The 22,316-nt window shown below is 50.3% G+C and overlaps 1 protein-coding gene across 1 annotated transcript; it reads left to right on the top strand.

The window, feature by feature from the left end:
- Nucleotides 1-1,602: 1,602 nt before the first annotated feature.
- Nucleotides 1,603-12,097, top strand: LOC125700362 (LON peptidase N-terminal domain and RING finger protein 1-like). The gene is given in 13 exon segments (XM_048960900.1): nucleotides 1,603-1,746; nucleotides 1,748-2,417; nucleotides 4,562-4,680; nucleotides 5,633-5,755; nucleotides 5,949-6,059; nucleotides 6,441-6,561; nucleotides 7,033-7,123; nucleotides 7,931-8,045; nucleotides 8,639-8,760; nucleotides 8,948-9,106; nucleotides 9,754-9,916; nucleotides 10,020-10,166; nucleotides 10,657-12,097. Coding segments are annotated over 13 exon segments (2,265 nt in total). The 3' UTR covers nucleotides 10,837-12,097.
- Nucleotides 12,098-22,316: the final 10,219 nt, after the last annotated feature.

Raw genomic sequence — 22,316 nt, forward strand, 5'->3', positions numbered from 1 at the left:
GCTAGGATGCCGACGCTTTCCTCCTTCTGGCATTTTAGAAATGGGGAAACTTGTCTCTGTACAACAGGATTTTCAGGTCTGATGGAAGTCTCATCCACGCAGGAGGTGATGGGAAGAGCAGAGAAAGTGTGGAGCACGGTCATGGTGTGCATAGCATGTGTTCCTGCCCAGAGAAACAGCTCTGTGTGCCCCATACGTGAGAGTTACCACTTCTGTGCCATTCCTTTACGCCAGATATGTGAAAGAAACAAATGCCACTGCTTGCAAGAAGCATTTATGTGCTAAAAGCAAGCAAACAAGTGTCCCACCTTTAGCATTTACAGAGAAAAACATCCCATTGTGCTCTGCAAATTGTGCCCTGCCACAGCCTTCTGCAAAACTCAGTGTCCTCACCCGGCCAGCAGAATGGTTAACATTAAGTATTTAAACCTCTTATTATTATTATTGCAGTCTGTCCTGAGTCAGCACAAACACCCCAGTGACAAGCGAAAGCATTTGGAGTTCAGCACTTGCTCAGCACTTACGGGAACGAAGAAAACAATCCATCCTTGCAGTGGTGCTGACAAGCCTGGATTCTGATGGTGTGTTGTTGCTGATGGATTGTTATGTGCATTATGCAAAAGCAGTGGTGTGAATCAGGAGGTGCAGAACAGAAAACCTGGGGACAGCACAGGTCACCCTCTGTCACCCTCACCAATCTCCGGGTCTCCAGGGAGCCAGGGGGAGCTGCTTCCTTCCAGGCTGAGCCATACCAGCATGTGATGGGAGCACTCTGTGGGCACAATGCTGCCATGTAGGTCATGTTAGCTAAAATCAACCCCAGTAGCGTGGCTCATGAACAGGCATTGCTCCAGGGGTGATCTGGAGGTGGGTGAGGATTCCCTGGTTGTCCAACCCCAGCCCACCCCACTGTGCCCACTGCCCACATCCCTGAGTGCCACATCTCCACGGTTCTCAAACACCTCCAGTGATGATGGATCCCATCAGTGGGCATCAGTGCCACTGCCTCACCACTCTTCTGAGATGAAATTGTTCCTAATATCCAACCTGAACAAAGCTCTGGGGCAGGGGGCCTGGGGGCACTGCTGCTGAACAGGGCCTGAGCTTCCCCTACCTGCAGAAATCCTATGCAAAATGCAAAGCCCTTGGAGCACACATGCAGTAATTAGGATTTGAACTTTTCAGAGCGCTCATGTGCTGTTTAATGAAATCACAGCAGGTTTTGAAACCAAACCTGTTCTGCAGCCCCACACTCTGCCAGCCCCTCCCTTGGTTTTGCCAGCGCTCCCGCCCCAATGGTGACCTCCCTCCCTGAGCATCTCTCCCAGCCTGCTCTGCCTTTGTTTGGCTTTTAGGGACAGACAAAAGAGCCGGTGGGGAATGTGCATCATCCTTACATAAAGTCTGATCTACTAAGCTGCTTTTGGCTGTTTTTCCCAGCACCGGCAATAGGAGAGCTGTCGTCACTTCAGCGTGGGACCGGGAAGGGGATTTTCATCACAGAGTTTGGGTTGGTTCAGCTCTGGGTCTGCAGATCCACCTGCAGAGGAGGGAAGCCCATTTCCCCTAAAGCATCTCGCAGGGGTCTGCGCAGTGCAGGAGATGCGCTCGAGGCATCCCAACCTCCCCACATTCCCGGGGACACATTCGCAGCGGGCCGGGGCTGCTCCCCAGAATCCAACATCGGAACCCCGGTATTACGAACGGATATAGAACCCCCCCCCAGGCACTAATATCAAACACCGGCTCCCCGGTCTCCCCCAGGGCGCCCCGCGATGCCTCACACCGGACCACCCCCGGTCCCCCCACGCCGTTCTCAGCACCGCCCCCGGTGCCGCCGACTCCGTTACGAAACGCGGCCGGGGCGGGGCGGCGCGGCGGCGGCGGCAGCCAATGGCGATCCCGGCGGCCCTCGGTTCGGGCGGAGGGGGGGCGTCGTACCGCCGAGCTCCGGCACCGCAGCGCTCCGCCGGGCGCCCCGGGGCAGAACGGGCTGAGCCTCGGCTATGCGGCCCCGAGGCCGTCTCGGCGTTCGGAGGCTATAGCCATGAGCAGAGACCCTTCCACCCCACCCCGGGTGGGCAGCCCCATTCCGCAGCCCCTCGGGAGCGCGGAGGTGCTGCGCTGCCCGTCCTGCCGCCTCCTCCTCTGGGAGCCGGTGACCGTATCGTGCGGGCACTCCTTCTGTAAGCCGTGCCTCGGCGGGGCCGTGCCCTCCCGCTGCCCCGTGTGCCATCGCCGGCTGAAGCTGTTGGGCGTCGAGGAGGTGAGATGCAACGTGGTGCTCTGTAACCTGCTGGAGAAGTACGAGGAGAGGGGGAGCCGCTCGGCCAGGCTGGCAGCACGCATCCGGAGTCGTCTTGCCCGTGGGGACCTGCAGGATGCTCTGAGGATGGCCCAGAAGGGCATTGAGATGGGTAAGCAGCGTGGGGCCCGAGGGGCTGACAAGATGATGACACAGGAGGGGCTGTACAGGGATGAGGACGTGCTGTTGGAGCAGGTGGGTACCAGTGCAGGTCATTTTGTCCCTGCATCATGTGTGACCTCTGTGCTGACACAGCTGGGGAGCTCATTAGGAGTGCTAGAAGTGTTGGAAAGGAATGGAGAGGGCAGAAACACCACCAAAAGCAGGACTTTGCTTCTGGATCATCCCCACCCCTGCAGAAGACCATCAGCAGCACAGGGACATGGCCTTCCCCAAGCCGTAGTGGCTGCTTATCCCCAGGGTCAGGGCTTGGTGTCCTATTGCCATGCGTCCTTGGTGTCAGCAGCAGCTGGAGAGGAAGGAGGTCTCATTAACAGCTGAGCTGACAAAGCTGAGTTCCACAGCTTCCCAGAGTATTCAGTGTATCATTAGAAGAGCACCTGGGGGGGTAGGGGGGATGGAAAGCAACTGAGACTTCTCTAGTCGGGGACAGAAACTGAGCACACCCAGTGCTCAGCAGGGCCCTCTGACCCCCTTCTGCACCTGGCACTGAGGAGACATTCATGTACAAGACTGGGATCAGGCCCAGGAGGTCGTTCTGCTTTACTGTGTGTCCATAAGTGGATTTCTTGGAGAGTGACGCTGCTCCAAGTGGGGTTACACAACACGGCTGGGAAGCAGGGGGGCTGGGGAGCAGAGGCATGAAGGTCCTCTCAGAATGAGCAGTGTTTCTATGGCACCGAGCTCTGCTTCTGCAGCACAGCATCTCCTCCTCTTCACCTGCTGTGGGATGAGCCCAAGAGGTTTGGGGTGTACCCCTAAGCAAAGGGCCAGCAGGGAGTGAGCTGTAGTCCCTTTGTGCAACCTCCCAAAGCACTGCATGGTCCTGTGTGCCCTTTGTTCGGAGCAAACACACACGCATGGTGCTCATTACTCCCTGTGTTATGGGCTGACTTTTGTCTTGCAATTAGCTGTGAGTAGAAAGAGTGATCTATTGCAGGCTGTGCTTGGTCTTTCTTTGCTGCGTGCTCAGCTTGCTGTTGGCTGGGGGAAGTCCAGGTTGGGACAATGAGGAAATAGGGATCAGTGGCAGCTCCCATAGACCCGTATGTGCAGGTGCTTCTCGGGCTGTGCCAGTTAGTGGTGCTTTGGGGCTCAGTGCTGCTCAGGGCAGGAGCTGTGGGCTTTGCACGGAGCCTGCTGGGACACCATGTGGCCAAAGGGAATAGAAAAACAGGAAATAGCAGGTTGACAAAGTGAACCAAATAGTGCTCTGGATGGTGTAACACAGGAGGGCTCCTCTGGCATTGTGCTGCCAGCTGGCTCACGTCCCTGATGCTTGGTGATATCATACAGCAAAAATAGCTGCAGTGTCACAGAAATGCAGAACTTGCTGCCTGATTTTACGTGTCTTATTTGTGCTAAATCAGTCACTTTGTTGACAGTCTGTAAATGTTTGAATGTGCTTGCTGATGTGGAAAATAAGCTCCTGGACTTTGTGCTCGTGTTTTCACCTCTGCACGTCATTAGGAGCTGCAGTATCTCATCCCCAGACGTGTGCAGAGGGCTGAACTCCGGCACAGCCAGTTCCTGAAGTGCTGCATGCTGATCTGATCACAGCACACACAGACACATGTGCACGTAGGCACACAAGGAGCACGTGGTGCCCAGCTGCAGCCCAGCCTGTACAGCCCCATGTGCACTTTGGGGTGCTGTTCTGTGAGCGCCCCTTGGTGCTGAGATCCCATTGGTGATACCATGCTGATACAAGCCTGGATGCCCTAATTCCTTTCCTCTGTTTCAGCCTTTGCTTGCACGTGGGAACTCAGAGCCACCTGGTGGGGAGGATGGGAGCCCTCTTTGCACCCATAGGTTTGCCCCCGTCTGGGGACAGCAGTGGTGGCTCCAAAAGGCTGCAGTGTTTTGGAACAGCAGTCCCCAGCTGCTGGCTTGTTGGGTGACACATTGCCCCGAATTCCATCATGGAGACCCTCATGGTGACAGCCTCTATGGGGAGCACGTACTGTATCCCAAAAAGATGGGCTATGGTCCAGATCCTGCTGTGATTGAAACTGAGCCCCACGGCAGTGGTGCTGCAGGGGCTCTTGGCACCAGGACCCACCTTTCTCTTTGCAGCCCTGGAGGACACATCCCTGCGTCTGTGCCGGGCAGAGGCCTTGGCAGCCCTGGGGCGGTATTCAGAGGCGCTGCAGGACCTGGAAGCTGTGTGCAGGGCTGAGCCCATGGAGTGCGAGGTGAGCAGAGGAGGGCAGCTGGGGGTGTGGTGGTGTTTGGGAACCTCACTTCACTGCACAGGGGAGTGATGTCCCCCTTTTCTTCTCCCCCTGGGGATTTCCCCTTTGCTGGTCACAGAAGGCAGAGGACTTTTTAGCTGCAGGGGCGGATGTGGATAATTTAACTTTCATCTATGAGGGCTGCTCCAAAAGTAACGCTTCCTATTGTATTATGTTGGTCCCGACACTCACTGAACATTCACTGGTGCTTGTATGGAGCCCAACCAGTGAATGTAAGCACAGTGTGGCAGTGAGTGGTGCATTTCAGCAGTAGAAACAGTAACAGTGGTCACCTCTGCTGGTGTAGATTTATATGAGCGCAGCATGCAGGCTCTTGTTCATCACTGGTGAAAATGTATAACTATTGGTAGTGAAAAATAGTGCTTTGTAGCTGAGAACTTGCTCTATCAAATACTGTTACTGTACTCTTTGTATCTGTTTTGGTTTCCATGGATATAAATAGGAAGCATTACTTTCAGAGCAACCTATATACATCTTAATCCAACCAGTTACTGGTTGCTGGGTTCAGCATGTGGTTCACAGGCAATCCTGAGTTCTCACAGCTACTGGCTTCAGAAATAGACTACTCAAATTCATTAATTGCTAATATGGGACACAAGCTCTCTGCAGTGTTAATTGGAGGATCTTTGCTCACATGCTCTTGGTGAGGACGTAAAGAATGCTGATGTGCAGGACCACAGCTTGGGGCTGGGGGCTTCTATGCATGTTTGTCAATCACTGTGCAGCTTCAAGGCAGAAGCCCTTTACCCTTTCACAAGGTCTCTGTACGGAGGGAGTGAATCCATCAACAGTGATGGCGGGAGTGAATCCCCCCTTGTGTGGGGCACACAAGGGGCACATTCTCAGCTGGCTGTTGGCCTGTAGTCAGCATAGGTTTTTCTGTGCTCTCCAGAGCTTCTACAGGAAAGGGAAGGTGCTCCTGGAGATGGGACGGAGAGCTGAAGCCCTGCTGGCATGGGGGCACTGCCTGATGCTCAATCCTTGCTTCCAGCCTGCGCAGAGAGAGATGGAGAAGGTATGTGGGTCTGCAGAGTGGTGGATCCCATGCACTCCCATTGCTCAGGGATGTTCCCTGATGTAAGTTTGCTGAACTCAGCCAGCACTGGAACAAGCAGCCCTGATGCTGCAGTGGCCCAGGTCTGCTTTGGGGTCTCTGGGTCACACATCTCCTCCCAGAAACCCTGCTGAGCCCTGCTTTCTCCTTGCAGGTTCTCACATGGGAGGATGCTCCTCAGTCATGTGCTGCCCACCAGGGCTCATCAGGTCCCCAGGAAGAGCAGGATGAGGGGGATCCTGCATCCTCCTCCACACAAACTCAGGTAATATAGGCTGCAATGGGGTTTGGCATTCTTTTGGTACACCCCAAATTGAAGTTTCCCAGTGATGGGAATGGTAAAGGGCAGCTGTGCAGAATCATGCCCGTGGGCACATAGTTGTGTAGCAGGTGGTGAGAGAGCTGAGGAGGCTCCTCCTGGTTTCCAGCCCTCTTCCAGTTTTATTCTGCAGTATTTTTCACAAGACTTCAGACTGCTGTTTAAAACACAAATGTCACATAACATTCAGGAAAAAAAAAACCCTAGAAAATTTCAGTTTTAATGGTGTTTTTTTTTTTTTGCTTGGTAAACACAACTGAGAACGATTCAGACCATTAGGAGCTATTAAGAAAAACTCAGTCTGCTCTTTCTACTTGCTATGCCCAGGAACAGGAGGAGGAGCTGGAGGCTGGCAGGGGTGATGTGGTGTCTGAGCATGGCCAGGGAACACCCGTGGGACAACGGAGAATTCCAAGGGCTGCAGCACAGAGGGAGGACAGGCAGGAAGGTGAGTGCCATCTTGTGCAGGACAGCAAGCATCTGAGTTTGCCTAAATCATAGAATCCTTAAGGTTGGAAAGACTGCTAAGATCCTCTTGTCCAACCGTTGACCCATCACCACTGTGCCCTTGTCCCTAAAGCAGTGGTGATCCCCTGTGGCAGTACAGCAGAGACCTCCATCTGGTGGCTTCTTTGGGCTGCTTCACCTTCTGGTGCCGCAGTTTCCCTGCAGAAGGAGGAGGAAGAGATGCTGCCTTCCTCTGCCCCCGATGTATGAGCTGTGGCTGAGCATGGATGGGTTGTTGGCTGGGTTCATGTTGCATCACCCAGTGGTTTTGTTTTCAAATTCTGAAGCGATTTGTGTAAGAGTTGATTCCTCACACCTCAGAACAAGGTCAGAAAGCAAAGCTTAATTTTCAGTATTGAAACAGGTGTTGTTTTTTTTTTTCTTTTCTTTCCTCCTCTCCTTTTGCCACCAGCTAATGAAGAGGAAACAGCAGCAATGAGTAACCTGCTGCCCCTTGAGGACCTGCTGAGCATTTCTGACTTGGAGTGCTCCCTCTGTATCAGGTGAGTTCTCTGGCTGCTTTTTGGATGAGAAATTAGAATCACAGAACATCCTGAGTTGGAAGGGACCCATCCATCATTGAGTCCAACTCGTGGCTCCACACAGAACCATGCAAAAATCAGCACCCACCTGGTTCTGCTTCTTGGTTTGCATCTTTCTTTTCCTCTTAATATCAAACACAGTCCCCAGTGCTGTGAAGTAAGGTTTGGCAGAAGTAAGAGCTAAGAGGGAACTCGCACACTGGTGGGATTCATGGGGACCCCCAGGGATGGGGAGCTCTGACCTTGGATAATTGCCATCTCACTCATTATGCAAATCCAACAGTCTCAGATCAGGCTTCTAATGAATGGAATAAATATTCACATTTAATTAACAAGAGTTGCAAGCAAAGATTGGCTAACACAGCTTTAGTGAAAGCGAATTGTGTAGCTGTGTGCTGCCTGGGCTTGGGAAGCACAGTGTGAAAGAGCTTCCAGCAGTGTCTCAGCCCTGCAGCATCACTGTAGATTCCCCTTGAAGTTTGCAGGAGGTGATGTGGGAAACACTCGATCCTGCTGGAAGCAAAATCCCTTAAGATCTTACTGTGGAATCTTTTCAAGCCTCCTACTTGCACAAAGGGGACTGCAATGAGATGCAGGTATGGGGCTGGGAGCTGTGCCTGCAGCTCCATCCTCGCTTGCATCAGCATGCAGCAGGTGCTTTGTGGAGCTGAACCCAAGTTGGATTTGGAACTCCTAGCCCTCTGACCTTCTTCCTGGACATCACCATGCTCTTTCCCATTCAATCCAGTGACAGAGGCTCCTTTGCAGGATGTTCTTTGAGCCAGTGACGACGCCATGTGGACACACCTTCTGCAAGGAGTGCCTGGAGCGCTGCCTGGACCACCGGCCCAACTGCCCACTCTGCAAGCAGAGCCTGCGAGAGGTGAGGGCTGGGGGAGGGCTGGGGCTCCCCTGCCTGGGGTGGGGATCAGACAGGTGGGAAAGGACTCAGTGCCCATCCCAGGGATGTCAGCTCTGCTCATGCAGGAATGACCTGACAGCTGATAATTAGGACCAGGAAATTTGTTTCCATGAGATGTCCCAGTGATTGAGTGAGATTGTAAATAGGACTGAGAATCAGAGATAGAGATTGGCAGAGAGAAGAAAGTTAATGGTAGTTACTTTTTAAAATGGAAACGGATGGAAAGCCTGCTAGCCTGGGGATTTGATTTCATCTTTTATGAAAAGAGATTCAGATGAGCTTGTTGGGGAAATCAGGTTGCCATACATGGATGGATCACATCAGTGTCAATGACAGGATGCTGTCTTGGATGGAGTCCTGGGTCTGATCTGAGTCCGGAGGTCTTGTAAGGCTGATGCAGCCCTGCTGCATGACCCCCCAACCCCCCTCCCAGATGGACCTCATTCTTCACAGCTCTAAGCTGAAATTACCCTCAGCTCCTATACGTGTGAGCATGATTCAGAGCCTCAGGGTTCCCCTCCTGCTCTGTCCAACCCATCTCTCATTTCTTGCAGTACCTGAAGGCAGGGAGCTACAGCCCCACACTACTGCTGCAGGACATCATGCTGGCTGCCTTCCCTGCACAGCTGGCTGAGCGCCGTGAGCTGCACCGGGCTGAGATGGCTGAGCTCTCCAAGTAAGGGATCTGCCCTGTGTGTTGGGTGTGGGAGGGGCTTCTCAGGTGGCATGTCCCATTTCTAGGACTGCACCATGGTGGTCTATAGCACAGCATCGCTTTCTGTGGGTTCATGGGAGCTGACCCAGAGCCTCTGTTGTTTTTTGGGGGGGAGGGTTTCAGAGCAGTCTCCCCTCTTTTCTTTTAGCCTGACCACGAACATCCCCATCTTTGTGTGCACGATGTCCTTCCCTGGTGTGGCCTGCCCTCTGCACATCTTTGAGCCCCGCTACCGCCTGATGATCCGGCGGTGCCAGGAGACTGGCACCAGGAGGTTTGGCATGTGCATATATGAGAATGGGAAAAGGTGAGCGCCAGGGCAAGGCTGCTGCCTTCTGCCACAACTTGTTTAATCCTGTCTGCACCAATCCCAAGTTTCTAAAATTTGGAATAGAGGGAGAACGTGGGGCAACTTCATATCCTGTGTCACCCAGAGGCAGTATCTGTGGGGAGGATATCTCTGAGCTTCACCGTTCCTGCTTGTCCTCTGTCTCCTTTAAAGTGGCCATCCTTCTCATTTTCTGCCCATTACAAGCTGCAGGAGCACACTGGGCTTCTTTTTGTCGCATTTTCCCTGATCTCAGATGGGCTCAGCCTTTAGGCTCCTACCCCAGGACTCCATTAAACTCCTATACTTACAGGACAAAGTCTTCCTGGGGCTTAAGTCCTCCTGCTCGAGAGAGATGGGATAAATAACTTCTTATGGCCTTTGGTGAATTTTTTGTTGGTATTCAGACCTGGACATCAAGGCAGCATGAGGACCTTAGCCATTTTTGCGTCAGGCAAACCCAAGGAAGTTCTCATTGTTCCCTGTCCTCTTGCAATGAGTGCTAGCAGAGTTAGCTTCTGATTTTTTGCACCACGTCTCTCCTTGGAGATGCTGCATGCAGGAGGAGGCAGCTCTCACATGTCAACACCCTGCTCAGGCCCCGTTCCTCTCCCTCTCTCCTCCAGCTTTGCAGACTATGGCTGCATGCTGGAGATCCGGCAGCTGGAGCTCCTGGCAGACGGCAGGTCGCTGGTGGACACCATCGGTGGGCGAAGGTTCCGGGTGCTGAGACGTGGACACAGAGATGGCTACAACACAGCTGACATTGAGTACCTGGAGGACAAGAAGGTGAGAGCAGGAACAGGTTAGGAGCCCCCAGTGTGGTGGGTGCCTTTGGTGGGCACCATGCTCCTCACCCATCCTTCTCTGCTCTCCTCTTCCCTCCACCCAGGTGGCTGGGGAGGAGCTGCAGGAGCTGCAAAGCCTGCATGAAAGCACCTACCAGCTGGCACAGAGGTTTTGGGACCACGGGGACGTTGCCTCCAGGCACCTTTTGTTGCAGCATGGGCCACTGCCAGAGAAGGAAGAGGACATCCAGGTAATGCTGTGGGGGCAGAGATCTCTGGGGCATGGATATCCAACATTTTGGCTTGCCTGGGCCACATTGGGTGAAGTGGAATTGTTTTGGGATGCATATAAGCTAGTTATATAATGTAGTTTATGTATATAATTAATGGAACTTCTCTCTTTTTTTTTTTTTTTTTTTTTAAACGTTTATTACTAAAATATAAAAAGGGCAACAGAAATTCAGAACTAGTGGGATATTTGACCTTGTTTTTGTGAAACTAATGCATCAATCCAGGCTGGATGTGGCTCTGGGCAGCCTGGTCTAGTGGTTGGTGACAACTTTGAGGTCATTTTCAACCCAGGCCATTCTATGATTCTGTTCATGGGTTCAGGGGAAATGTGTGGCACTGAGGGATGTGGTTTATTGGGTGGTATTTAATGGTAGGTGGACAGTTGGACGGGATGATCTTGGTTACTAAATGACTCTTCCTTATTCAGCTCTCTCCCTCTCTCCCCTCCAGGCTTCTGCTGATGGCCCAACCTGGTGCTGGTGGCTGATCTCCATCCTGCCCCTTGACCCATCCTTCCAGCTCAGGCTCTTCTCCAGCACCTCACTGCATGCCCGCCTGGCCCAGCTGCAGCGTGTCCTTCTGGCCCTGCTGCAGCCCTCTCCTGAGCACAGCCCCCAGGGCCTCATCTGATCCTCCAAACTCTTTGCACGGGAGAATGCAGCCCCTTGGGTTTCTTCAGCATTTCTTTGTGGTTTGAGAGTCCTACCAAAAGCAACCTTAGCAAGGTCAGTGCTGCTGCCAGCAGTGACTCAATGCCATCCATGCTGTTCCCCTACGCGGTGGTTGGTGGCACTGGAGTGACATAGATTTGCCATACCACAGGAGGAGACCATGCCAGAAAGGTGGGTTGTGCCTTTAGAAGCCAAAATCCCTTGCTCAACTGCTTTGGCCTTAAGGTGGACCATCCTTAGGGCAGAGGACTGAGTGTTGGGGCTCATCCTCTCTGAAAGGTAGGGCTTTGGGTAGTGGTCCTGCTGCACGTGGCAGGAGGTATGAAGTCATGGAAGATGTGACACAGCCCTGTTGGCTTTTTCCAGCCTCAGCAGCTGGAGGCTCAGCCTCTGGGTGAGAGTTGGACATAATTTCTAATGAGAAAAAGAAGAAAAATTCAATGAAATGATCTGAAATCCATGATTCCATTCTCTCCGCCAGGCAGCAGGGGTCTGGGTACTCACTGCTGATGGAAGAATGAAGCTCAGCAGTGATTTGTGTGACTTTCTGCCTCTCGAGCAGTGTGATTTCACCATGTTCAGCATTTCTTTGTGAACTTTCTGCCTCCTTAGAATAAAGGAGCAGAGGCTAGGTCCTTGACTGTAGGACTTGGGGCAGCTCAGGGCCTCCTGAAGCAGCCCACAGTGAAGTCAAAGGGAACCAGTGACTGATGCTGTGAACCCTGTGCAGGGGAGCAAGTGCCTGGCTGCAAGTGCCTGACTGCTTGTCTCCAACTAAAGGGAAAAAATTACTCCCTCTCCCCAGGCAGGGGAGGCTTTGCTCTGTTTTGGAATTTTCATGTCCCCTTCATAATTTCAGTGGCTTTAGGTGAAGCGTAGGATTAACATCCACCTACTGCGTTAAGGGATTAAAATTTTTCACCACTTCATCCCTGGTGCTGGGGCTCTGTGTGTGTGGGGTGGAGCAGCACTGCCTTTTGAGAAGTGCCTTTCTTTTCTGGAGGGTGGCTTGAGCCACCCCATGACCACCATGGGTCCCTCTATGGCTCTGGTCTATGTCTGCAATGGGCACTGGAGCCACATCTGCATGGTGTACTACAGGAAGGGACTCATGCAAACTGCTCCAGTTAGCTTAGAGTGCCTTTGGGGGTTGTGTTAGTGTCCTCTCTTTTAATTATTTGTTCTTTATCATCGTTGAAATAAAGATGTTATGTTGGTGGTGTCTGCTTTTGAGTTGCTCCTTCGATGAAGTGGGGGGATCCCAGGTGGTAACGGGGTCATCTGGGGACGGGGGGAGAGGTGGTGCAAGGATGGAAGCAAGTTAGAGGGACACGGTGAAGAGGGGATAGAGGGTAGCAAAGAGGAAAAAAGGGGCGAGGATCTGAGATCGTGTAAAACAGCGTCAGCACCGGGCAGGGTACCGCTAGTGCACGGCGCCATGTGCCATTCCATGCCATGCAGTACCGCGCTGCTCCACCAGGGGGCGAGCGGAGGCTGAGCGCGGCTGGGCGGACGGGAAGAGGCGCCGTGCTGCCCGAGGTCGCCCAGCTCTCCACTGACCCTCTTCCCACCCGACCCATCCTGCACCCCTCAGTTGATGGGAAATGCCCTGTACCAGAGGTATTCATCCCCGGAGAGATCTCAGGCAGCGTTAGCACCGAGCCCTCCGCCTCTTAGCGCCATCCCATCTCCCCCAGCCTCCCTCCAAAAGCTCTCCTTCCCCTTCAGTCTTCAACTCCAAACATCAGTGACAATTTTCCCTAACAGAGTGGGCAAGCAATTAGCTAAAGAGGCAAGTAATTAATACAGCAGGCGACAGGCTGCTCCTCGTCTTTCTTTAACAAATGGCGTATTTCCAAACTAATTAGACTGAGAGCAGTAAATCAACATGAGATTGTTAGAGCTCAGATCTTCTCTGGTAAGACTGCGCTTGCACTGAAATGGGAGCATGTTATACCTAAAGGTTAATGAAGAAAGAGGGGAAAAGCAGCACTGATTTATTTATTTTTTTATTCATGCTATAGCAACGACACTTTGGAACAATGACAGATGGATCACATCTTTCCTGCTTTTCAGTGCTCAGTGGGGCAGTGCCAGCATGTAGAGAGAGGGAGCCTATATGGGGCCATGTATCTATATCTATATCTATACATCGTCATAATGCTGAGACCCAAGGCTCCAGCCACAGCCCCCGTCTCCCCATTCCCCCTACAGCAATGCACTCTCCTTGCTTTCTCCCTCCCTGTTGATTTACGGCTTCACAAAAGCCATCTCAGTTGAAGCAAAATATTTACAGCACTGATTAAACACCAAGGTAATGGGAAACTTGTTAAAAGTGTGGAACTTATATAAATACAGCACTATTAAAATAAAATGTGACTTTTAGCAAGAACAGCTCTCTCAGCTGTGCTGTGTTTACTTTAATTGTTTCTCTCCATTAATTACAGTCTGAGAGGGAGACTTGTGCAAATTGAAATAAATTAATCGAATTTGTTTAGTTTTGTGTGGCTGGCTTATGGGGATTGCAATTAAGTGAGAACATTCGGGGTATTAAATTACATTCTTCCCTTTTCAAGCACCAAAAATGTGAAAAAGAAGGAATCTTCAGCAATTAGAAGGTAAGTGAGCATTGTGAGCAATGGTTATTACAGCTCTGTGCCACAAGAATTTCACTCCTTGCAGGTGTTAAGGTTTATCCCTGAGTAAATGCAGCCTTGCTCTGTGCAGTGACAAAAGAGAGTTGGTGGGGCTGATGAGCAGGATGGGGTGGGGTGACCTGTGCTGCAGTGGGATCAGGTGTGTGTTACTATAGAGCTTGGTCTTGTTCGGTAGGAACCAGCTGCTTGCATCCTTGCTGGCTTCCACCTCCTAACTCCAACATTTGACACAAGGAAAGGGGCTCCCAGAACCCCTGTTCCTGTGTAGGCAGTGAAACTGAAGAGAAATGTGGGCATCGTGGGGAAGGGAATTGCACAATCACAGAGTTAAAGGGCGGGGAAGGGAGCCCTGGAGATCATCTTAACCAACTACCTGTTAAAGCAGGTTCATGAAAGTATATTGGATGCTCAGTGCCTCTAAGACACCAGAGAATCTACACTACAGTCTTATTCCATCATCCCCGCTTTGGCACATACCAGCTTTGGCACTATTCATGGCCCCTCCTGCTCCAGCCTTGCCCCCAACTAACCTGAGAGGTGGGGGCTGCATGGGAGCTTTCTTCCAGACATACTTTTCCCTCAAGAAACACAGCCAAACTCAGGCAGGGATGCCAGCACTAAGAAGGAGAAATGCATCACTTCTTCCTTAAAGAAAAAGGATTTGGGGAAAGAAGTGGGGCAATGGGGACAAGCAGCAACCTGGTTCCCTCATCCCTGCCTTGTGCAGAGCTGCTCACTGCTCCCAACCTCTGCACCTGGCTGTCGCTGTGCCTGGATGATGTATGGAGTGGCTGTGCTGCAATAGGATTTGTACCCAGAATATTGGCTGGATGATAAAGGAGTCTGTCTGCGGTGATAATTGCACCATAAATAGCGTTGGGTTCAGCAGTGACGAGTGAGGCACTTGAAAACCTCACCCTCCAGATTCCTCCTACTTCCCTCCATCTTCCTGACTGCTAACAAGCTGTAGGAATAGCTGCTTGGTTTCCACCAACCGCAGGAGGATTATTGTGCTCAGATGCAGCTGGGCACCATCCTCACCATAAATCTTCATAGTGGAGAAAGAAAGGGAGAGGCAAAAAAATAAAACCCAAGTAAATTGGATCATTACTGAAAAGCAGAGGGTAGGGCTGATGCTGTCCCTCCTCGTTCGGTGCTTTCGGCTCCTGGGGGTGACTGTGTTGTGCTGCTGATGGGAGCTGAGAAGCTGCCAGCCAGCCTCAAATGCTGACAAACGAGAGCTCAGGCCAGGGCATGTTGTAGCAGTCAAGAACTAGGAAGAAGAGAAAATTAATGAGGATGGATTTGGAGCTTTCTCTCACTCTTTGCTTTTTGAGCCTGCAGAAAGCACGTGAACTCTTTCGAAAGAAAAGTTGGGAGTGGATCTGGCTCTGCAGGCAGATTAACCTGCTGCTGAACTCCAAATGATACCTTAAAGCCTGGCCTGCATGCACAGGGGGGTTCCTGCTCAGGTCTTCTGGGGCTCTGTGCTCATAACAGGACTCTGGGGAGCATGGAAGAAGTGGTCAGTGTTGTAAGGAGGCATCTATTGATCAAATCTTATTCACAGGGCAAAGGAATTTCTGCTGTGGCTCTCCACTTCCTGATAAACAGTGCCCTGTTTTGCTGCAAATAGTTAAAAAAAATGGACTGAGTAGCACAAATGTCCAGGGATCTAAACAAACAGCCCCCACAAGCTTGCAAGACCTGGGCTAAAAGTTAACCCTGGAGCAGCCAGACATGGCATCCCCCAAAAGCTGGGAAAATCCTCCCTTTCCCCACTCCATCTCAGTGTGAGGAGCACACCAGCCCATGGTGGGCAGCCCCTGGTTGTGGTTCCCCAGGGCTGTGACCCTGCAGAGAGCACAGAGAGCAGCAGCTCCCTGAGCTCTGCATGCACCGCCACGCAGGCTGCTCAGCAGGCACCTTTCAGCTCTGTACAAATCCATAAGCTCCCCACGCCTTCCTCTTCTACACATGCAACAAATCCAAAGACCAAATATAGAGTATATTTTTTTAATTTTTTTTTTTTCCCCCCCCCCCCCCATTCTGGACCGTTTGAGACCAAACTGTTTACTCTGTTTAAGCTTCAGCTTTGCAAGTTTAAATCTTCCACAGTTCCAGGTGCACCCAAAAAGATAAGGGCATTAGGAGGTGCGCTGCTGCTGTTCAAAATAAATAAATAAAGCTGAGATTAATTCAAAGCTGCTTCTTAATACTCAGTATTCCTCCACTATCTGCTGCTATTATTATATTTACCTTGCCTAAGCTGGCACAAAACACTTAGCACAACAAAAGCTGTGACTGCTCTTTGGTTCGGTGCTCCCCTCTCGCTTCTCTTCTTTGTTTTGTGCTGCATCTCTGTGTGCAGAAGGGAGGGCAGGGTTGTCACAGCCCCAAGGCCACCGATCCTCCACCGATGAGCATTTGGCACAGGATGGGCAGGGGGAGAGGGAAGCACTGGGGAGGTGTAGCAATCACGGCTTGGAGCTGAAATAAGCTGTCACACTTTGTGCACCTCTGACAATAAAAGATTTGTGGAAGTGGGGCTTTAGTCCAGATTAAAAGAAGCATCCTTTCTGAGAGTCACTCCTTCTCTCGTCTTCATTTCTGAAAGTCACTCCCTGCATTTCGCTTTGCCAGTTTTCTCACTTGAGAGCTCACACCACCCACAGCACTGGGTACTGCTGAGCTCTGGCTCACAGTCAAAGCCTCCTCCCTTCAGGGAGATGGAAACTAATCAATGAAGAACATTAAACACCAGGAAAGCCACAGCAACTTACCTTTCCCCACAAAGGTCACATTCCCACAGTGACTTCACGGTAGCACTGAGCTGAAGGCAGTGTGAGGAAGTGACAGCTCTTGGAGATAAGCTCTCATTCCTGTTTTCTGCAGGATGCTCTTAAATGGTGAAAGAAGACATTGCTGCTGAGCTGGCCTGTCATCCTGTCTTGTGCTCAGCTGAGCTTTGATTTTCCATCTGTCTGTGGGAGACCTGGGCTCTCTCATCCCTGGGTTTGTGGGCATGGGTCCACATAACCATGGGGTCCCACTGCCATGGGAACCACAGCCACTCATTCCTGCCCCAGTGCCTTTGCCCAGAGTCTCCCATGCTTTGCTGGAAGAAGGGTGATGCATTCAGATCACTCCAAGGATGCTCAGCAGGATTCTTGAATTATAGCCTGTTACCCCAAGCTGCCCAATGTACGTCCCTGGTCTCTTGATTATCTTAACCTCCCTTCCAAAGATGAACCAAGATGGAATCCAAGGAGTAAAGTCATGAAGTCATGACACATGGGAGAGTGCACAAGACCCTGGCACCAAGGCAGGACTGGTGGGACCATCCATCCAGGCAGCAATGGGGAACTTCTTTCCCTCAGCATTCAGCTGTCTCCAATACAGCTGCTTACTCAACACCTGGCACAAAGAAAGGCACAGGTTAGTCGTGTGGCTGTTTCTGTTGACAGAAGAACAACAGAAATCTGGAAATAAACAAGTCTCCATACAGATCCCTCTCCTCATATTGTAGCAGAAAATTTAAGATATTGTCCAGGGAGAGGCTAAATTGCTGGTTTGGCACTGAGCAATATTAACAAGTTTCTTCTCTGAGCTCTCATCTTTCACATCTATAGGAAGTATGACAGCACTTAATGTCCCTTTCTATTAATATGAAATGGTCCATAAGGCTCAAGTACCAGTCAGACTTCTCTTAACAAGGCCAGAAATCTGTTGATCCTTTTTTCCATTCTGACACAAAACCTGGTTAAAATCTGACTCTTTTACTTTGAGCACTACTGACAGAGCTGAGATGCAAACAACAGTTCATGCCAGCCTGACTGCTCATGACTCCTTTGCATTTAAGTTTGTGCAAGACTCTGTAAAAAGACACAGGAATTAGCATCAGGCAGTGAAAGAGAGAAGAGGAAAGGTCCTTGAGCAATGCCATGTTGAGGCAAGGCAGAGCCCACTGGCTACAAACCTAAAGAGCCAAGACATTTTGGAGCCTGCGTGAACCATTGTATTTTGTATTCCAATTCTTTTTCTTGAGTGTGTATTTACCTCATGGTAGTTGGACCCCATTGAGTCTCTTGACAAGCAATTTGTTTTTAGAAGGGATGGAAAGCAGCAGGTGTTAATTCCATCACAACACCCCTCCTTCTATATCCCAAATCCTCCCATAGTCTTCATTAATAAGATCTTGTATATCACCACTGTGCCCGGTTGCACACCACAGTTATTATGAATTTCATGCACAAAGGTAAATGTAAACAGGATTAAATAAATCCTAATAATTACAAAACACTTGAAAGCATGCTCCCTCCCCCCACTTACTTGCAGACTCTTCATTTTGCCTATCTCACACATCCAGCTCTTGCAATCATTTTTCAGGGGTAGTTTAACTTGTTCCAGGATTTTCAGCCCAAACCTCCCCTGAGATGCACAGCCATCCCAACTTACCACCAGGCTGCCTCTGTCAGCAAAGGTGTTGCTTGAGATTGTTGCTTCTGAATGCAGAAGTTTCACTTTCAGAACAGGCTGAAGCAGAAGAATGGTGCACCAGACCAGAGCACAAAGTCACCACGGCAGAACCATGGATTTTAGGGTAGCAAGGAGCTGACTGAGCCCAGCTGACAGCCATGGAAAGGCAGAAGGCAGTGATGTTTCGTTGTGCTTCCCCATTTCTCTTATGTCTCCGCAGGCTGACACCTAATTCACTGTTTGCTCCCTCTCTCACAGAAGCCCAGCTGAACGCTCTGTTGGTGCCTGCAGATCAATCTCACAGAAACAGACTCATCTTCCCTCTGATCCAGAAGAGGTTTCCAAACACCTGAGTCTCCATGCTGAGTTCAGCAACGTTGCTCTCCTCATTCCACTGTGCCACCAGGACCTCCCTCTGCTCCAGGCTGTTGGGGAACATAGATCCAAGTCTGCCCCACATACTGGGTTTTGTGCATTTTGTAGCAGAGGGATGGAGAGGCAGAAAAAGCTGTTTTCAATGCCTGTTATCAGTACAATTGCTTTCAGAGTTATATTACAGAGAGTGTGGATCACCCTTTGCCAGCCATGGTGTGATGGGAGAGGGATGCAGCCCAACAAGCCTTTGGGGAGCTCCCAATAGGAGATCTGCAAAATTTACCTCCCTATGAGGTACCTGAATGTTTTGGCATTTTCCCAGGTTACAGAAAGGAATTCATCCACATGAGCCATATTTACTCATCCCTTCCTTTACTCAGGGCCACACTGACCTCTGCACCTTACTAATGCACGCTACATTCATCTTCAGAAAGCTTTGTGAAGACAGTTCCACGAAGCCTAGGAACATATTCTCATGGAGAGAGAGCACTTAATTTAGTACTTTTTTTTTTTTTTAAACAATTCATTATTTCCTCAACACCAGAATTTGCTGAAAGCACTCCAAGTTCTTTTTTGCAAGTGCCACGGAACAAGATAATTGTGCAATTAGTAATGCATCTCACACGTCTTGAAGTGAAGGATTTTTGCTTTCGACAAGTACAAAATGTAACATTTTGCTTTTCCATAGTGGGAAAATACTGGCCATTCCTCCCTCCCTCCTCCTTGTTTTAAGCACACTGCTGTGCGTAATTAATAAAGATAATAAGTACCCTCAACTAAGAAGGGATATGAGAACGGCACAGACAGTGTGGATAACTGGGATTGCCAGAGCAGCCAGCAGCTTCCCAGTATTAATTATAGCTCTTGAAGAGGAGCTGTGTCCTTCCCAGCCTCCACTCCCAGGCAATGCAATGCAGAGAGCTCTGCCCATGGCCACCAGCCCATCTGTGGCCAAATTTGGATGGGAGCCCAGCACATCAGGGCAGGCTCACCTATCGCCTGCACAGCTCCAGATGTGCTGCACCCACCCTCAGCCGCAGATCTATGCCATGCGAGCACATTGACTTAACTGTACATATTGCAACAGCTTCACATACCATGTCACAATTTAAATGCGGGTATCATTCCAGAGTCATCCTGTGGGTTCCTGAGGGATGTACTGGGCTCCCATACCTTGCTTCCCTCTCCCTTCCTGTGCATGGCAGTTCCATGTGCTGTTTCCATGGCACTCGAGCAGCATTTTGGAGCAGGGCAGGGAGGGCAGCCCAGCAGGAATGAAAGTGGGGCTTTTTGGTGCCTGCTGATGAGATGGCAACAAACAGGAACCAGCAGGGGTGGACAAGCAGGAGCCAAGCACAGCTTATCACTCCTGTGCAGAAAGGGGCTCTTGTGGAGACAGCAGCTACTAAATACATAAACAAGCAAACATCAAACACCTCCATTCCTTCAGCCCCTGCCCCCAACTCCCAGTGCATCTCCTGCAGCAGCAGATGGGCAGAGCAGCACTGCATGTTACTGCAGGCACCAGCCGGGGCAGCGCAATTGCTTTTTGCCCAAAGCTGAATTGCCTTGAGAATTAAAGGTGCTGGAATCCTAGAACTGGAGGTGTGACAAAAGGCCCATCGATTGTTTTTACCCAATTAGGAGAAGCTTATATCCATGGGTGTGAGAGGTTGGGGTGAGCATGGTATAATGTCCCCAGCCAGTCGGAAGAGCACATCTGGATGGTTTGCACGAGGTTTGGGTGAGTCAGGGCTGAAGGGCAGATGTATTCTCCTCTGTTTTTGTAAGGGCTCAAAGATCCACCTGGATAGTTATCCAAAAAACAGATAGTTGCACAAGAGTAAGAGGCACAGATACTGCTTTAATTCAGGGATGAACTGGAATCTTTAACACAAACAGACACTAGGTGGCAAGGAGAGAACTAGAGATGTTTTCCTTTTGGGTTTCTAAGCCCATGCAGAGCACACTCCTTTCACTTTTCCACCTGCTGCCCTGCTCAGTGCCAGCCCCCAGCTCACCCCGTGCTGCCAGGCAAAGCCAACCTGCACCACAATCCTCTCCTGGTCTCAGCACACTTCTGCTGGCTTTACAGATCGTATTTCAGGACTGATGTGAAGCTTCACCGCAATCCAATCAAACCAATAACCAACGGGGGACTATTTCCTTTCTGGAGAAGCCACTTGCAGTAGCATTATCACTTCAGCAGACTCAGAGGAGATACCTTATGATGCATCTGAGGATTTTTCACGCTAATGTGTTTACTCCATCAATTTGTCACTGTTTGTGTTTCACCTATGCACAGAACGAAGTACTGCTCCGGTACAGCTGCCTCTTGCCATCCTGGAATAATCAGGTATTAAAGGAAAGGAACAAAAGCAAACAAACAAACAAAAAGGCTTTTAGCCCCAGATTAAAAGATGAGAGTCTGTCAGAAAAGCAACAGAGATGCCATGAGGTTTTTTTAAATGCACTTTAGAGGTGAGCCATAGTGGGACAGAAATGAAGGCCATCACCCCTCCTTTACAATTGACCAGGAATACCAGGTGCTGGAGAGATCAGGAGAGCTGCCCAAGGCTGCAGAAACAGCTGGAAGGAACAAGATGCCTTCAGGGGTTTCAATCTGATAACAAGAAAGTTGAACATTTTGCTTTTTGAGATGAGCAGGGCTCACCTCTCTCCCTCCGGATCAAGTTGGGCTTATCATCTTGTTAATGCTGCCCATTCTCTCCTCACTTCTTAGACAGGGGTTGAAACCCAGAGCGTTACCTGTCTCTCAGTCTCTTCAAGCCTTACTGCATTAAGTTCAGTTGGCAGAAAACTCAAAGAGGAGTTTTAAGTAACCAACTAAGGAAAAACAACACCAAACCACATAAAACTCAAACCTGTGCTAGTTTTCTCTTAAGGCGTTCACAACCTCTTTTAGAGGCAAGAAGCTGGGATCATTCCTAGAACATTGGAATCAAGATCCTTTCCACGCTACAAAGGGCTTTCCCTGGGAAATGAGGACAGAGGAAGAACACTCTGTTCTGAACCAGGACAGCCTGAATTGATAGAGGAAAACAAAGATCTGGAGTTGTTCCCTCAGCTACTCCAGCTGCCTTTCTCCTTCAGCTTCATTCCCCCCCTTTCCCTTCATGCTACCTTGACTCCAGATTTTGTTGCCCTACTTTTGTACAGCCCTCTCCTAGACATAAGATGAACGCTATTTTCAATTAACAAGATGTAATTGCTGTAAGCAGTAGGAGGCAGATCATTTAGAGCCAGAAAATTAATTGAAGCCTAAATGCACAGCATCGGTCCATTGCTGGCAGTACAATTATCACCATTGCTTGGTCCCTGTCATTCAGAGGCTATGTCTACTGACTGCATAGTTGGACTTTGCTCAAACACCTGGTTTACCATGCTGAGATGTGTCCTGAAGCTGCTTTTATCCCACTTTCATCTTGGAAGATGAAGATCTCAATGGCTCTAACAGCAAACTAGATCAGGAAAGCGTCTCCAGGAGTTTTCCTTATTGATGGGACCCAAACTTGGCTTCAAAACCAAGTGGTCAGACAAAAGATCTTCCTCTGCTCCTCTGGGAGAGCTTTTGCTGTCATATGCAAGGTGACAGACCTGAGGAACCTCTCTGCTCCATAAGGACAGCAGTGAGACTTACTGACACTGCCCCAGCACTTTTCAGAAACACTCCAGCAAACACCACCTCTCCTCAGTTTACAGATGAGGGCACTGTAGGAAACAGCCTGCTCCTTACTGTGGGATCCACATCAGAATGGTAGAAGGCAGCAGTTACCAACCAGTCCCTAGCAGGGAGATAACAAATGCATAAAAAACCCCAAACAACATCAAATATCTTTTGCCACCTTCTCCTCACTGCTGCTCAGCCAAGCAGCACAAAAAAAAAAAACCTTTTTATTCTTATTCA

The sequence above is a fragment of the Lagopus muta genome, chromosome 14 (genome assembly GCF_023343835.1).
Source record: "Lagopus muta isolate bLagMut1 chromosome 14, bLagMut1 primary, whole genome shotgun sequence".
Taxonomy (NCBI): Eukaryota; Metazoa; Chordata; class Aves; order Galliformes; family Phasianidae; genus Lagopus; species Lagopus muta.